This window comes from Trachypithecus francoisi, unplaced genomic scaffold, assembly GCF_009764315.1.
Source record: "Trachypithecus francoisi isolate TF-2019V2 unplaced genomic scaffold, Tfra_2.0 Lachesis_group11, whole genome shotgun sequence".
Classification (NCBI taxonomy): Eukaryota; Metazoa; Chordata; class Mammalia; order Primates; family Cercopithecidae; genus Trachypithecus; species Trachypithecus francoisi.
The window spans coordinates 17,060,274-17,077,917 of record NW_022681456.1 but is presented as its reverse complement, the minus strand read 5'-3'; the positions used below and the strand labels follow the sequence as shown (position 1 = coordinate 17,077,917).

General features: G+C 37.2%; 1 protein-coding gene across 5 annotated transcripts in view; it reads right to left on the bottom strand.

The window, feature by feature from the left end:
- Window positions 1–17,644, bottom strand: part of MED13L (mediator complex subunit 13L) — a 327,210-nt gene that overhangs the window by 43,078 nt on the left and 266,488 nt on the right. For all 5 annotated transcript variants that reach the window (XM_033220469.1, XM_033220470.1, XM_033220471.1 and 2 more), the window contains 7 exons: window positions 14,639–14,804; window positions 12,379–12,483; window positions 7,983–8,714; window positions 6,954–7,179; window positions 5,847–5,952; window positions 5,410–5,534; window positions 2,540–2,639 (listed from right to left, as the gene is read on the bottom strand). In XM_033220469.1, coding sequence (XP_033076360.1) covers window positions 2,540–2,639; window positions 5,410–5,534; window positions 5,847–5,952; window positions 6,954–7,179; window positions 7,983–8,714; window positions 12,379–12,483; window positions 14,639–14,804 — 1,560 coding nt within the window. The remainder of the gene's footprint in view (window positions 1–2,539; window positions 2,640–5,409; window positions 5,535–5,846; window positions 5,953–6,953; window positions 7,180–7,982; window positions 8,715–12,378; window positions 12,484–14,638; window positions 14,805–17,644) is intronic.

Here is a 17,644-nt window from a genome sequence, read left to right as displayed (position 1 = left end):
AAACTAATGTGCTTTCAAATACAAAAATTTGTAAGAAAGTGGTTAATAATAAAATCTAATAAAAACATGTTTTTACTATAACACAATACTACCTTAACATAAACTTCACATTAAAGTAAACCTATTTGTCACTGTTTGTTGCTGTCTTCAGCATTACATTCACAAATGAATAATTAGGAACCTATGCTTTCCAACACAATATGCACTGGCCACATGTAGCTACTGAGCACCCAAAATAGGGCTTGATCAAATAGAGATGGGTTGCATGTGTAAAACATACACTGTATTCCAAAGACTTCATACAAAAAAAAAAGGTAAAATATGTACAACCATTACATATATTTTTATTAAGAAAGTGAAATACTGCAATAATTTTATACTAATTACATGTAAAAATAATATTTTGAATCCTTAAATAAAATACTGTATATTATTAATTTTTTTAAATAGCCACTAGAAAATGTGAAATTGCACATGTGGCTCTCATTTGTGGCTTACTTTGTATTTCTACTGGACAGTAGAATTAATGTCTAGAATTAATGTTCTAGACATTAATTTTGTTTTGTTTCTGTTTTGTGAGATGCAGTCTTGCTCTGTCACTGAGGCTGGAGAGCAGTTGTGTGATCTCTGCTCACTGCAACCTCTGCCTCCTGGGTTCAAGCGATTCTCCTGCCTCAGCCTCCCAAGTAGCTGGGATTACAGGATAGACATTAACTTTTTTTTTTTTTTTTTTTTTTTTTGAGATGGAGTCTTGCTCTGTCACCAAGGCTGGAGTGCAGTGGCACGATCTCCGCTCACTGCAAGCTCCGCCTCCCGGGTTCACGCCATTCTCCTGCCTCCGCCTCCTGAGTAGCTGGGACTACAGGCACCCGCCGCCACGCCTGGCTAATTTTTTGTATTTTTAGTAGAGACAGGGTTTCACCGTGTTAGCCAGGATGATCTCGATCTCCTGACCTTGTGATCTGCCCGCCTTGGCCTCCCAAAGTGCTCAGATTACAGGCGTGAGCCACCGCGCCCGGCCGACATTGACTTTTATAATACATTTGTCTCCCCACCTCAATGCCCAAAAAGCTTTTGCTGAGATTAAAATATTTTGCCAGGCTATTTTCATTGTCATTTCTTGGGAGGAAATACTGTGTGTTCCCCTCACTCCCCCACCCCATCCCACAAATACATATGCTCTCACAAATACATATTTATATATATGCTTTGTACACATTAAAACGATCCTCTGGATTCTTGCATATCTGGGTTTTCCTGGTGTTAATATTCTGTGCTACATTTCAAATTCATTCATTTTTATAATGTGTACTTTATCATAAAATTTTAAATTTTGAGTAGCTTCTTTCTGAAATAATTCTTTTTTGGATAGAAATGAGAAAAAGGATACAGCACACAATATACTTCACTGGGCAATGCCACTAACTAGCAGGATGTCTGTGAGTGAAAAGCCTTGGCTGAGTTATCAGACATTCTAACATTTCACATCACTACGTATCACGTCATGTCAAAAAGAGTAAATGATCAATTGATTCAAAGAGGAAAAACATCTGACCTACACACATCTATTTTAATACTGTTTCTTTTAATCTGTGAAGTTCCGTGTTTGTGTAATTCTGCAGTGCAGAGTAATAAAACAAGAAAAATGTTTAATTAAAAAAACTACAGCAACTGGCTGGCTATCATTATTCATTTTCACCCATGTCATGCTTGAGAAAGCTTTGCATATTTTAAAAAGCTATGGATCCACTAAAGCTGTCAAAATCCAATCTCTGTATACTTCCCACTTCTAGATTTGAGTAAATCAGCACTACATTTATAGGTTCATAAAGCTTTTTGACTCATCCCTATGACATGGTGGTTTTTCCCCTCAATTTGTTCTCATTACCAGCTGAAGTTAATGAGAAGGTGTTAAAGAATGATTTGCAATGGAATTATGTTTCTGCTTCAGAGTATCCACATAAGCTACCCTGACTTTCTTTTCTCTTGTAGAATGATGTGGTTTCTTAGGGCAAAGAACATACTCGAAAAAAGGAGGTTCCTTTCTTTGTCAGCATATATAATAAAACTAGTTGATCTCAAAAGGAAACACAAAAACTTCAGTATGCATCCTGAAAAGGACGACTGAAATCAAATATCCAATATCCTTGACTGAATTACATTTATAAAAACAGAAACATTTTACACAGTCTTATAATAGAATACCAGTTTGAAAAATCACTTGTGCAGCATTTATTCTACTAGGAAAGGGCTATTAGAAAAACAAACCTGAAACATGTTTTTCTACATTTTAAGCTATAAAAAGCTAATTCTTAACTGGAAAACAAAGGAAAGGAATTCAAATTAAGACGGTTTCTGTATATGATTAGCTGCCTGCCCATCTCGGAACACCAATTTGTACAGGTTTTAATTCACAGTTAGAATTCTGTCAAAAGGAAGGGGAATTTCAGATAAAGTTAAAGCACCACTGAGTATGAGCATATTACATCTAAGTTATAGGCAGCGAGCCACAATGGCTCAGTCAAGTTTCTCTACTTACTTGGTGGATAAGGAACAGCAGCTCTTCCATCCTTCCCAAGAGGTCGGTCTTCTGTCCCAACTGTAGGAATTTTTGATGGGCGCAGAGCAGGTGATACAGCCTAAGAACAGATGATGTTATTAAAACAGAGTGATGTGTATATAAGTACGGCAGCACTCAAGTATTTCCTAATGTATATCTATTGGTAGATGCCTCTTGGTAGAAGCGTTTACCAGGTGAACTTTTGGAAATACCATCAGATAGTGAAACAAAGGAGATGGTTACAAGCTTATCAAGTGTAAGGAACAGTGAATTGAATGGATCTTGTGAGGGCAGATTGTGCCATCAAAGGAGAGCTTGCAGACCTTAAGCAATTCTTCCCTCCCACATCAATTTTCACGGACACAGTGTTACATTAGGGTGGTGCCTCCAGTAGTAATTGACAATTGGTCTGGTTTCCCTTATACTTGGAAGCAGGCAGCTAAAAGGCATAATCTCAAGCCCTCCAAACCTTTTTTTTTTTTTCATTTATCACAACAAACTATGTATCTTCTGTACCTAGTTACAAAAAATAACTATCAAAATATCAAAATTGATCTTCACCAAAAAACCTTATTTTGTAAAATTATTGAAATATTCAGAAGAGGTTTTTCTCTGATTATTCAAAAACAAACCAGTGCATTACTGGGCAAGATTATCTTTAACATTCAATGAATTGGTGATGAATTAAAATAAAATATAAAATAAAGCAAAAATGATTTTTACAAATAGAAGGCCTTTTATTTATTTAAACTTATACAATGTCACAACATTGAAATGTAAAATTAAAATTAAATTCAAAGACACCTGAGATGACAACTCAGCCAATAGCCTCCCAACTCCATTTACAAGTAGTAAGACGGATTAGCAATATATTCTAAGGTAAACTGCTCATGTGATTAAATGCCAGATTAAAAATCAGAGTAAAGCAAAAACACTCAGAGAAATGAAAATTTGATTGAAAATGTCCAATTCTCCTTTGCATGTTAATATTACTAAAAGTATATTCCCAACAGTTAAACATTTCCTCATTAAGCCTAATAGTAAATCATAATTTATACAAAGAATAAGTTCAGTGGCCCAGAGCAGGAACAATTACCAGGATGGTGGTCATGAACAGATCAGGCAGGCCACTCCACAATGCTTGCTCTGTTTCATTTTTTCTCCTCCTTTGACTTGTACCTCCTTTTCTTTTCATATTTGATTCCCATTACCACTGCCAAAGCACCTATCCTAACCCTCTGGATCTTTAAAACCAAACCCAGTCAGCACTTGGCCTCTGGTGGATAGTCAAATTCAATGCCTGGATCAGTAATGAAGAAATGAGTCATTTCTTCTACCAGAGTTTTTCACATTGTCATGTCCTCTTCCTTCATGTAGCCACTGTATAAATTCAGATTCCAGTGTTCTAATCCAACAAAAGTTACCAGATTAGAGGATTCCTGCCTTCTGTAGATCAGACCAAAAAAAAAAAAAAAATAGCCCTTCTGCCAGTTCAGTTCTATACTCAGTAGCCCTCAGAGGAAAGCATATTGATAAAGTTTAAAATTCAAAACTTTCCTAGACCTATCAGTCTCTAACCATCATCAAAAAAACAGACCAATGGTCTGTTCCTTATCCCTGAAAGCTAATCTAGTTCATTTTTGTTGCTTAATCAAGGCTCATTCCACACTTAAACTAATGTCCCTCCCCCATTCCTCTCAATGACCCCAGTCTTTCCATATTTCAAGTACAACCCATTCTCCCAGGCCATTATGATCTCCTCATCCTCTAAGTACTTATAACAGTAATGGTGTATAATATCTGTTAGATACATTTTATTTTAAAGTTAGAATGGGCTTTAGAAATGTTTCCTACTTAACTTTCAAGCCTTAACTTAAACACTGCTCCCCGTCACTTCGTACCTGAATGTACAGCAACTTCAGATTCAGGTCTATTACTGTACTCACAGCAATAAGTATATTACAACTCTATGTGCCATTTCTCCTTACGTCTGTGAGTGTCTCAAGTATAAGGGTGGTAATTTAATCATCTTTATAACCTCAATTACTAGCCTTAGTACTACCACAAAGGATTTAACCACCAATTAACAAATGTATGTAAAATGGATGAATAGGGAGGTAGATAAGTGAATAAATGAAAGAAAAATAAACTAATAAGCTGAGCTTTTTGAAAACAGAGCCTATCTTATTCATCTCTAGGTCTCCCAGAAAAAACAAGACACTTGTATTTGCCCGAAGGTACAGAGTTGGTTAGGAGGACGGGAACACACATTTCCTGACTCTTATTTCAGCTGATCTCCAAAGGATTATAATAATTATTCTTCTCTGTCATTTTAATCATACGCTGCCTTGAATTATTTAACTTCTATGTATATAAATTCTATTCCCCTATAATGATGCCAGGATCTGAAAAAGTATAAATCATATTTGCATATCTAACCTCTGACTTATTAGATGAAAAAAAGTTATGTGGGCATTACTTTAAAAATCAAACCTAAGGGACAACATAATACATTTCTAGTGGTCCTGTGATATTTAGAAGAATTTATTAAAATAAACGTGAAAGATTTTAATATGTACAACTGGAATACACTAATGAAAAAGATCCTTCAATGAACAAAACTCTAGAGGTAGATAAACTATGCTAATAACCTTTACAATCTTTTCCAAGATTTATACAGCGTGATTAGACTCCAGTATACAGACATTTAAAAAGAACATTCAGAACCCGAAATAAGAGCCCCCAAGTTCAGGAGACCAAATTATAAAGAAATACTACAACACTGACATAAAGTCCTTTCACGCAGCAAAATTTTTGTGTATGTAGCTCTGGCAAACTGGCAAACTCACCCCAAGTTCGTCGTCATCAGAATTATCAAAGATGTTGTCTAAGTCATGCAGAGAAGGTGCCAAATCTGTTACCTGCGTAAGGCTACTGGAGCCAGCTCTGCCAGCAGCATTATCCTGCCGGACATCTGTAGGAAAGGAGGCAAAAGACACAGAATAAGCAACTCCACCAAGCGCAAAGGAGTGGGGAGAGGACACGGATCTCAATGAACATGACCTGCCTGTGAGTTTTTCCCTATGGTTTTAGTTAAATTTAGAGATAATTATTTCCAAATATGTTTATCAGTTTTGAAAGGAACTGAAAAACAAACTATGAAAAATATATTAAAGATGAGATGAAATTCTTATTACAATAAGAATAAAATTTTACATTGAGAAGCATCTCCTTTGCATTTTATTTTAGCAACAATCCAAGTGAGGCAAATAATCATTGTACACACCTGTTTTAGTAGCAGAACTGAAAATAGACATGGCATTTTTCCCATCAGGCACCGGCGTGGAATGACCTGGTGTAGTGACATCCTTGGTACCAAATCCATCCTCTGACTGTATAATAAATTCAGCCAAACAAAACACATGAACACCAACCCAAAGTGTGAAATATGAGGGAGAACACAAAGAATTAGAGGGTAGAATGGAACTTGTTATGAGCACAAGTATGATAAACCATGGTCTATGCAACCAAAGGAAATAAAAGATAGGTCCTTTCTCCGGAATTTCAACAGAACCATGAGATCCCCACTTTCCCCTCAATCCTACGGGGTATTCTGAGTGAATCAGTGTTTTATGCCTAAGCAGTACTGGTGGCAGTTGATTACAGACCTGCCATGGTGTTAAAAGCTGCCTTTAACAACATTTTAGATGCTAAATTATAGATTCAGCTGTCTGGATCTAGGGAGATCGGTATAAAACAATCTAAAAAGCATTCCCCTGAACCATACTGGCCTCTTATAATTGTCTTACTTCCTTGATTCTCAAGAATACCTATTTCAATGGCCCAGTATTTTAGAATGTCTGAAAATTTAAAATTAAAGACAGCAGACTCAACCAGTACTCATTTTTATGATGATGAAACCAGTAAAATTAATACTGATAGTCTATGGGTAGAGTTGATATTAATCCAGAGAATACATAGGTATAGCGCTTGGCACAGTAAGGATAAGAAGCGCTTGATAAACTATATATACATACTGTTACCAACATTTTTTCCTTTACATTTTGGGTACTTCTGAATAATATTTTAAAAGAAATAGGGAGCATAGGCCAACAAGAATTAGCATATGAGAGGAAACATGCACTGTACAAGCTATAGTCTGGAAAATATGAGGCTTCATTTATGTTCGGCTGACTTTTAAACAAAGGTGAGCCATGACATAAAAAGGAACAATACGCTGTTCAATACAATAGTACCAAGAGCATGAATATGGGGACAGAGCAATCAGGCAAGACTATCTCAAACGTTCTGCCTCCAAAGTCTTCCCACACATGTTGTACTGACATAGATAGAAACCCACACCATGCTGGACTCTCTCTCTGTTAAATGGTACCTTATTCTTCTTCAGGGAATCTTTCTCCGTCCCTTGTTTGCATTTCTTGTTGGCTGTAAAGATGTATTTTATGTCACCATCTTCGAAGGTATATGGGTCATTCACTTCTCCCAAACTGTCTCCAGGTTGTTGCGATAGAGGCAATGGGTCAAGGAAGTGGAGTGGCTGCATCTGGGGCTGTTTGTCTTGCCAGATTTTAAACCGTTTGTTAGGTTGTGCTAAGAGTCTAAAAGACAAAATGGCAATTTAAACAAGATAAACAAGGTTAAATAAGTTTCTTTAAAAAAAAAAAAAAAAGGAGCATTTATGACTTAAAGCATTTACAAAGCTTAAACTTTTTGTAAAAACAACTAAAAATTCACTGATATAGTGATTTGCTTTTACAGTTTATATTCATGATTAAATAAAAATTAGTATACTTTGTCAAGAATGTATGTTTTTGTCTCTGAGTCCATCGATTCCACTTAAGAGCACAGGTTCTCAGGACAAGCTACCTAGGTTCAAATTCCATCTGTATCATTTACTAACTGCATGGCCCTAGTTTCTGAGTTATAAAATTAACAGAATAATATGGTACAGTGAAGATTAAATGAGATAATCTATGTAAAGTTTTAGAATGGGTGGCTCAAAAGAGCTATAAATATTATACTAGATACATGATACATACACCTGAACGCAGGCAAAGCCTTCCTCAAAAATGTCAACATACAAAGAAGGCACTGATAGCAATATGGAAAGTCTCATAAAGCTATATTATTTAATTAACAGTAGGGCAAAAATGTATTAATATATTCGGAGTGTACTAAAATGGCATAAAGAGTTCTTTATATGCCCATGTGTTAAATCACATGTGTGCTCATCTGTACGTAGGTCAAAGCATTTGACCATTAAACATTTTCCATATCCAGAGTCAAGAAGGACAAAGAAAAGCCTACTTCAATTTTGAACCTGAAAGTTTAGCAGGAAGAGATGGGGAGGGAGCCCATGTCCTTCCAGTGGATGGGTGGGTGGTGCAGAGGGCCGTCTTACCTTTGCAATGCAGTGCTCTCTGAGTTTACCTCCATTTTGGCATCACATCTCTCACCCTGGAGCTCTGGAGGCCTGAACTCAGCATCATCACTGGGTGGGAGACGATAACTATGCCACCACTTTTCTGATGACTCTGGGTTCAAGGGCCTAATCCCACAATATAAGGCTGTCTCGCTGACCTCTGCCATGAGAGGCAGTCTTTGGCCTACGAGGACAGTTCTGTCATCCAGAGTAGACAACTGCTGGAGTTCTAGTCCATTTCCATAGAGGGCTGGATTCACAGGGACAGACGGTGGGTCCAAACTCTCTGTTTCCTGACCTCGTGGCTGAGGGCTGAGTGTTGGCGGCAGAGGGGATATAGGGGAATGAGGTGAATCCATAGGATTCAGATTCATTTGCTTGCTTGTATTTCTGGAAGGCACGGCCATTTGCTTATCATACTTCCTACTGCTAGACACCTCTAAGGAGGAGTCGATCCCTGCCAACCCTAGTTTCTGTCCTGGCGCATCTTGCTCCATGCATAACTCTTCGGCCACGGAGGGCCTATGGTGAAACGGGATTAAGGGTCTCTTCTGCAGCTTGTCTCCTTTTTCCTGTCTTTCTGTTGTTTTGTGCTTAGAAGAAGCAGGAGGTGGTAAAGATGAAGATGATGATGGTCCTGCACTGAACCCTGGTTGAGACATTGTGGGAGGTCGATTGGGTCCTACTGCACAACGTTTTAAAAGCTTATGCCTAAAATGAGAGTAAATAATTACATCATTATAACATTAAGAAAAGAGATTCTCTGACAAAATTTTGCCTTTTAAAGCATACATTAGATGTACTAATACATATAAAAGGGCTCTAGTTTTTATTTAGTAACTAAAAAACAATACACCCCAATGAAAAATGAAGAATCAATCACATACAAGTTAAGCAGACAAGAAACAGGCATAACAAAAGATGTAAAGTACATTGTTAACCCCTACAAATCACTGATTCAAAAAAACCCCAGATCTTTTAGATTTGGTGAGGGCCTCAGATAACCTATTCATATCGTCTCTTAAAACCATGAGAGTAGAGTCGAGATTCTCTGCCAAGAAAAAACAAAGTTTCCAATTTCTATTTTATAACACTCTACTAACTGTAATATAGAATGGCTTATAATGGTTTGTAGTGCTGTAAATTGGGAATAAAATAACTATGCAACTAGTCTGCCTCAAAGCGTGGAATTAAAACAGTAAGTTCCAATCCTAAGAACATTTAATAGGATAAATATACTAGAAACTTTATGTGCCACTATATCTAGGCAAGAAGGGATAAAAGACAACTTTGGATCTTACAGACACACGTTAAAATGATAGAGCTTAACACCACACATACACAAATGCACCTGAACCACCAAAGCAGAAAAACCAAGTCGGCTCACACCCTAACACACTTCTTGGCAAGCATGGGTGTGAAAAATGGCTCAGTAAGAGCCCACTAGATGATGCCAAGGTTTAATCTGTACAACAAAGTTATACTGCAGGTCAGCCAGTACCTCCCAATATATAAATCATTCCTGGGGAAAAATGTGAGCTCTCCTGCCGGTGTAGTAGTAACTCTCTGAGGCCACTAGGGTGGCATTAAATTACTGCTGCATTGCACTAAATGATGCCCTAGTGAGCAGTAAAACGGATTTGTGGGGCATAATGGGATGGTTTAGTGGGACAGCAGGATGGCTGCCCTGCTCCATAAGGCCATTAAATAGTGGAAGGAGTGGTCTATACCATAATGGGTTCGGTAATCCTGCAGCAGATAATCTGAAAATATTCTTGCCAAAGTCTTTGCTACTCAAAAAAATAAAAACAAACACTCCTGAACTTCTTGTCTTTAAGCCCAATGAGCACAGTATCACAGTAACATGTGAATGTCTCCTCAGAAAGTATCTCAACATCTTATGAAGGTACTTATTTTAAAACCTAAAATTTTAGTCTTTTAGGCTTTTTTTCTCAGAGAGCATTTACCCATACTAGTTCTCTGAGAGACACTTTACGATACCCTCTTCAAAGTAAAGATGTTTTGAAAGTGGATAACCTAATCATAAAGTTAGTTTCTTCAACTGTATTTAATGATTCAGCTACATTGCAAAAAGGTCAGAACGAGGAATGCACAGTAGGTAGGAGCGAATCGCAGTGCATCTCAGCAGGCCAGGAAACCTAGCGCAGACAGTGGGGAAATCAGAGGAAGGCCACACACTATATGGGTGACCGGTGGTAGAAAGAAACCTGAGGCAGGGCCCAAACATGCAGAAATAGATCACGACTAAAAGAACAAGGAAAGGAGGACTCCAATAGACATTTCAAAGGAAGTCAGTGTGAAATCCAGTGACAAATTAAATCTAAAAAGTCTGTAGGCTGAGAAGAGAAAATTGCGATAAAAATGACCACAATAGGGTTCCAAGTTTGTGGGGGAAGCATACGTGGCAAAAATTAAGGATTTTTCTTTTTTCTTTTTTTTTTGAGATGGAGTCTCGCTCTGTCGCCCAGGCTGGAGTACAGTGGCACAATCTCGGCTCACTACAACCTCCGCCTCCCAGGTTCAAGCAATTCTCCTGCCTCGGCCTCGTGAGCAACTGTGATTACAGGCACGTGCCACCATGGCTGGCTAATTTTTGTATTTTTTCAGTAGAAATGGGGTTTCGCCATGTTGAGCAGGCTGGTCTCAAACTCTTGATCTTGTGATCCGCCTGCCTTGGCATTCCAAAGTGCTGGGATTACAGGCGTGAACCACTGCACCCAGCCTAAGCATTTTTCTTAAAGACATCCCCCAAAATACAAGACTCTCTGAAAGTCAGGTTGGTATAGAAGTTGGAAAGTCAGTGGAATGGTGCCTTGGTATGCATATGGTTATAAAAAAAAAGACCTGAAGATATGTGCATTTGGCAAAGAAATACAGCAATAATTCCAGAAAACAAAAAGGAAAACATTATTTGTTTCTTTACACTTAATGTGTTACAAAAATAATTCCAGGTACCTAATAAAAATGTGTAAAAATCGGTAAATAGGTTATTTTTTTAAGTGAAAAAATCTGGGCTAAGGTAAGCACAGGGAAAATAAGATGAAAGAAAAGTTAAATACACTACAATTGATATCCTATGTATGTGCTAAAGCTGGGCCTTCACTTGGCTGTGAACTGTCCATAAATCAAAGTTACTGGGAAAATACTTTTTGTCACACAATTCACAACAGCCTAGAGACAAGAGTAAAGTAGCATTCAGCTGTAGTATACCACACCTACTAACACCAGAGAGAGGCTCTCATATGCTCAGAGAGGGAACCCTTAGTGAGCAAACAACTTCTTCAAAAACATCCTCCCTGAAAAATCAATAATGAGCTTCATTAGGCTTATCCTTACATCTCTCAACAAGAGGCTGCCAAGGCAGAGCTTGATAAAAGAATCACCTCAAGAGGCAGGGGAGAAGAGGAAAAGGTGTCAAAGCTGTTCCCTAAGTGTACACACGCAGCAGTTTGCATATATGCAGGCGGCATACGGACCACCTCCTCAGCGTGAAGCCAAGTCACTCATGCTACATTAAGAAGCCCTGATCTCACTAGAGACATGAATGGCCATCTTCTAAATATGCTTATCTCACCTGAACTTTTTATCCACATTGAACAGTATCAAATTTGAAAGTGTATATTTCAGAAGCAAGGCTACTCAAAATAGCCCAGTCTAGGTGAAAAATGACCACCACTTCTTCTGTCAAATGAGCTGGGGGAAAAGACTTAAACGCCCACTTAAAGAATTTAAGAACCCTAATGAAAATCCATAACGATAATATTCTTTACTACAACAAAGAGTGGTAAGTCAATGGAATATCCAAGAAGAATGCAAAAATTTTCTACAAAAAAGCAATCTGAGGCCGTATCCAAAGAACTAAATGAATAAGCAACTAAGATATCATGACTGCAACAATTTTAGCTTTTAGCAGTTGTGACCAAATACCTGTCTCAATCAAAAAACACCACTGCTAGCAACAAAACAAATTATCTACAGAAAGTCTCTTTAATCCAAATTCTATTGACTCAAGTCAATCTGTTTTTAATGTGTATCTCTACTTTAAAATTAAGAGTAGTTAAATAAAGTCATTTAAAGGGCTAAGAATTGTCTTGTCAAACTGATGCCTTTAGTTTTGAAGCTGCTAACCAGAAAAAAAGTTACGGGAGCAATTTGTTAACAGGGCCGACCGTCTAACAAACTGTGAGTCCTGACAATAAAACTGTATCATCTGCATATAAGAAAAAAACTCTTTTTCTTCTGTACTGGAGGAGAATGGAGAATCAGGAAGAACTGATCTGTGAGGCCAGGAGAGGAATCAACAAGATGCGCCATCAATCGATCTCACTACTATTTTGCCTTTTTTATTACCTACCTGGAACAAGAACAGCTGACTCTTTGGGTTGGATCCACAAAATCCCAAGTAGCAGGATTGCTAGCAGGCTCTTCTTCAAGAGTTGGAGTTGACATTTGGCTCCTCCTAAAAGGGTTAATAATGTGACTTATGTGTGAACATAATACCCATACTCCTGGGGAGAAAAATGTTCAAGAGTTGAACACATTTCACTCACACAGTAATGGTATCCTGTTCAAAATGTTTCTATTTGGCTGGGCGCATGTGGTTCATACCTGTAATTCCAGCATTTTGGGAGGCTAAGGTGGGCGGATCACTTGAGTCCAGGAGTTTGAGATCATCCTGGGCAACATGGCGAAAACCCATACATACAAAAAAATACAAAAATTAGCCAGGCACAGTGGTGCTTGCCTGTAGTCCCAGACACTTGGGAGGCTGAGGTGACTGCTTATCTGTAGCACATAAATTCTGAGTCAGGAATGATGGTGATGCTGAACAACCACAGATTATCCACACAGGCGGCTGAGATAGACACCTTTGCTTACCGATGGTTCAATGTACACAAACTTTGTTTCAGGCACAAAATTGTTTTAAGACATTGTATAAAATTAACCTTTAGGCTATGTGCACATGAAACATAAAAAAACTTTGTGCTTAGACTTAAGACCCATCCCCAAGATATCTCACTACGTATACGCAAATATTCCAAAATCTAAAAAAGATCTGAACAAACACTTCTTCTGGTCCCACGTACTTTGGATAAGATATTCATCCTGTAAAATATTTACTAGCATTTAAGAGCAACACTCCTAATGTGAAATAAAAAAACAGAAGTATCTCCTACATATCACTGATAATTGGTAGCAAAAAGCAGGTACCTTTATTATACAATGAATTAACAATAAGGGGCAATATTTTTGGATTGCTGATTTTGCTACAGCAGATACTGCAAAGTGTTTCAACAGAGGCTCTATAGGGCGTTCTCCCACTCTCTGCCCTCCACTGCCCTCCTGGTTGTCTCGTCTCCCTGTTCTGTGCTGATGAGAGAGGGACTATGATCTGTTAAGAGTTGTGGAGGTGTAAGGTTGATGGTGATTAAAAGTCAAAGATGATAAATGAAAGGAAAAGAAAAAGCAAATGTTTACTTGGAAATAATCTAGGCATTACAGATGGAAGTAAAAATATATGTACCAATTATTCTAAAGGAAAGGATCATTTTAAAGTGACTAGAGATAGCTTTTAATTCTAGAACGTGACATGATTTTCCACTGCAATTATTTTACAGCTATCTACTACATCTTCAATGGCCTATTCTAGAATCAATTTATTGGCCAATAAATATTTAGTATGAAATTGCTAAAAGCTGGGTCCAAAGGACAGGTTTTAAATATGTATCAAAACTTGGAATAGTAGTCACTCAAGAAACATTTCATTGGCTTCTACAAGAAGGAAGTTATTGGAAGTTACTGACATGCATGTCCATATTCATTCTGTTTCAGAGAATCAAGACTCATTTGTCTACTTTCATTAGTCAAGAAAGTAGACATCTACTCATATTAAAACAGATATGAAACTGTGCTGATTATGTTTACATAAATCTTGATAAGTGGAATAGCACTTATTGACTACTGTTTGTCATTATCATTTAGGCAATAAAATAATCATCAGCAGTCTTTTCTAAAAAATCAATTCTCCCCTTATTCCAAAAGTATGTTAAAGAAGAAAGGCAGGGAGATTGGAAAGGAAGGAAAGTTAGGTGGGGGAATAAAAGAATATAATTTTCTCAAATCAACAAACAGGAGCACGGCAGATAATAAACACCCCTCCAACTGTCATCAGTCTAGTTCAAAAATGTATTGTTAATTACAATTAAGGCCAGTACACAATAGTAAATCAGCAAGGAAGGTTCTTTCCCTTCATAATAGGGAAGCACTCATACACTGATATACAAGGAAAAACCAAACCCACTGGTTACTGTCCTGACACCCACAGTAAATCTCTGTGCCAGCTGTGCTACAAAATGTCAGGTCAACACCATGCCAATCTGTACAGTATGAGGAACTTCGAAAACTTCCTCGATAATGAAATCAAGTACAGTAAATGTCTTGATTTTAACATCTTTATTTCAAATTTTGTTCTATTAAATTCAAAAAGATGCAATACTAATCTGGTGACTTCTCAAATTTGGTCACACAATAGTGCAACGTGATTGACATTTTTCAGGTAGCAATCAAGGAGATGGTTACTAAACTATGATCTAGACATAATTGAGAAAACATACTTGGACTGGGTTCTGTTGAGGATGCATTCCTTCCAGACTCGATGGACCATATGATTGTGGAGTTTTGGAGGAATCTTCCCCGATCTCTTTGGACTGTGCATAGTTATCATCCCCCCATCTTGGGAAACTAGGTGACTGGCAGCACTCTGTATACCTCCACTCTCACCTGAAAAAAAAAAAGGCAATTTGGAATGTTAAGATTTTCTGAAAAGGTTTCCTACTTCATAGACTTATTTAACATAAATATAACATAACATATATATCTTATTTAACATAAATATGCATTTTAATTGTCGAAAGTCATACACATGTCACTTTTCCCCTATCCCCTGGCTATAACACTATCCACAATTATGAGTAAAGTTTGTGTCAGAATGGATTTTTTCCCTGAAACTTTGACCACATGATTCTTTGTTCTCTCCCTAAATCAACTAATCAGATGAACACTCACACACGCATAAGGGCACACACATAGAGATGCACTCCTACTCCACATGTATTTGATACAACTTAGAAGGAAGGGTTCACACATCACAATATTAAAGATGCAAACTTCCACTGACTGTTTTAGATTTTTAAATCTTAACACAGTCAATGAGTTTCAAGGCAAAAGGAAACAGTAGAGGGAGCTTTATACTCATGTAGCTAAATGGCTGTGTATCAGCAGCACACAGTGCGCTGGATAGGAAAAAGAAAAGTAATGGCACAAAGCTTTTAACAAGGTCAAATTTCAAACTTGTGTGTGGTACTGTTTGTCCTTATGCCTGACACCATGTATTTAAAACTTAGTACTAAAACACTGAAAGAGGTTGTCTTGACATTTTATGTCAGAGGACTAAAAATTCATTGGTTTCTCTCTAGTAACTCCACTTAGTTTTTCCAAATACAGTGGTTATGAATATAATCTATTTCTTTCAATTATGTTCATTATGATTGTTGATGATACTGATTGTTGTTTACATTTTGAGTATTTTACTACTTCTATCTTATATAAGACAAATACCAAAGTCAATTTCCAGTATTAAATTCTGACTGAATCACTTTTATCTATTTGACTTAGTGAGTATATTATGGATTTTCTTCTCAATAGAACTATGACGCAAAACATCTTAACGAAAGTCAAGATAAAAAAGAAAGAAGCAACCTTATAACAGAAATTAAGTATTCTTATTATCAATGAAAGATGATGATAATATGAGCTAAATGATCAGGCTTACGTCTATTAAAAAAAAAGACCCAAATGCTTATATTCTAAGGAAATGAAGCACGCTTGTTTCCGATAAAAGTATTACCATATTACAAATGAGATAAGAAATTTGAACTTTCTTTGCTATCTTTCATTTTAAAAGTTGCCAACTTGGTTCATGATGCAAAAGAATTAATTTCAATTTTACAATTGCTTTCCAAACACCAATTATAAAACTAGGCAAACTGAAGAAACAAATAGAAGTAGGTAACATAGACGTTCTCTCGGAAACATCCTACCAGACAGCTAAAGAGATCATATGCCCATGGTATCATAAAGAAACAATTTATGACCAAGAAAAGAAACAGTAGGGAGAAACAAGCCACACAGACTTTTCTGACTAAAGCTAGGTTGAAGCTTTTCAGTAACACTTAAATGACTGAACTAAAATCTGAGTGGTATCTTAGATGGAATTAAACAAGACTTGTTACTCCAAGCTGTTAAAATGCATGTTGAATGTTGTTACTTGCAATTGCCTCTACATATCAAAGAGGCAAGTGGATATCAAAGAGGCAAGTGGATATACCAACCCAGATAAGGTATGAGTAACATCACTAACACCATTTGGCCCTACTAAGCCCTCTGCTAATCCAGGAGAACCTTGGTGTTTTTTATAGGGCAAAGTAGCCCATTCTGTCCTATATCTAGAAAAATATGACATTCAACTACAGAACGTCAAGGCTGACCAGGATACTCTCCAATACAGCATTAAGACTCTTAACCTGTAATTCAACATCCTATGATATGAAAATTTAGGTAAATTCATTTTACTGCAAGGATATTGGCAGCTTTTGTTCAGTTTCATGTTTATTTGAAGGAATAAGGCGACATCAGGGGATTTATTTATCCAAGGCCTAACACAATACATACAGAGTTAGGGGGGAAGGAATTTGAAGAACCATAGTTAATTATTCCACATTGAAACTCCCCATCAACAAAACCTCTTGTTTCTGAATTATGACTATTAAGACTTCTGAACTGACCAGAGGTCAAGCATCATGCACACAGCAGGCCTTCAATTTTAAGTTGAATACAAATTTCACTAAGTACAAGGCAAAACAAAAACAGACAAACAAAAGTGGATAACTTAATAATGTAGTACAATTGTTAAAAATCCAAATTGTGATGTGACATTAAAAACTTTTCAAAATACTGCTAATTCTAATTTTCATATCTATGATTATTACTACAAAAGACTGTGAAAGTTCTTTTTTAATTGAATACAGTTGATTGATGACAAATCCTTTCAAGGAATCATCCAAATTCTCTGCTCTACCAAATGAAAGCTGGAAGTACTTTTTTATTTTTACGAGACAGGGTCTAGCTCTGTCGCCCATGCTGGAGTGCACTGATGCTATCTTGGCTCACAGCAACCTCCACCTCCTGGGCTCAAGCCATCCTCCCATCTCAGCCTCCCAAGTAGCTGGAATTACAGGCATTTGTCACCATGCACAGCTAATTTTTGTAGAAACAGGATTCCACCATGTTGCCCAGGATGGTCTGAAACTCCTGAGCTCAAGCGATCCACCTGCCATGACCTTCCAAAATGCTGGGAGTACAGGCATGAGCCACTATGCCTGGCCTTGGATGTACTTTTTTCTTTTTGTTTTGTTTTAAACCATCTCTGCAAATACATGGCTCTTAAAAACAGACACGTCCATTTCCATGTCTCCCACAAAACATCTGAGTAATGTCCTCCAGATAATGTGTGCTAAACTTCGAGTTTTGAATACTGCTTTAAATTACTGCTATCACTTGTA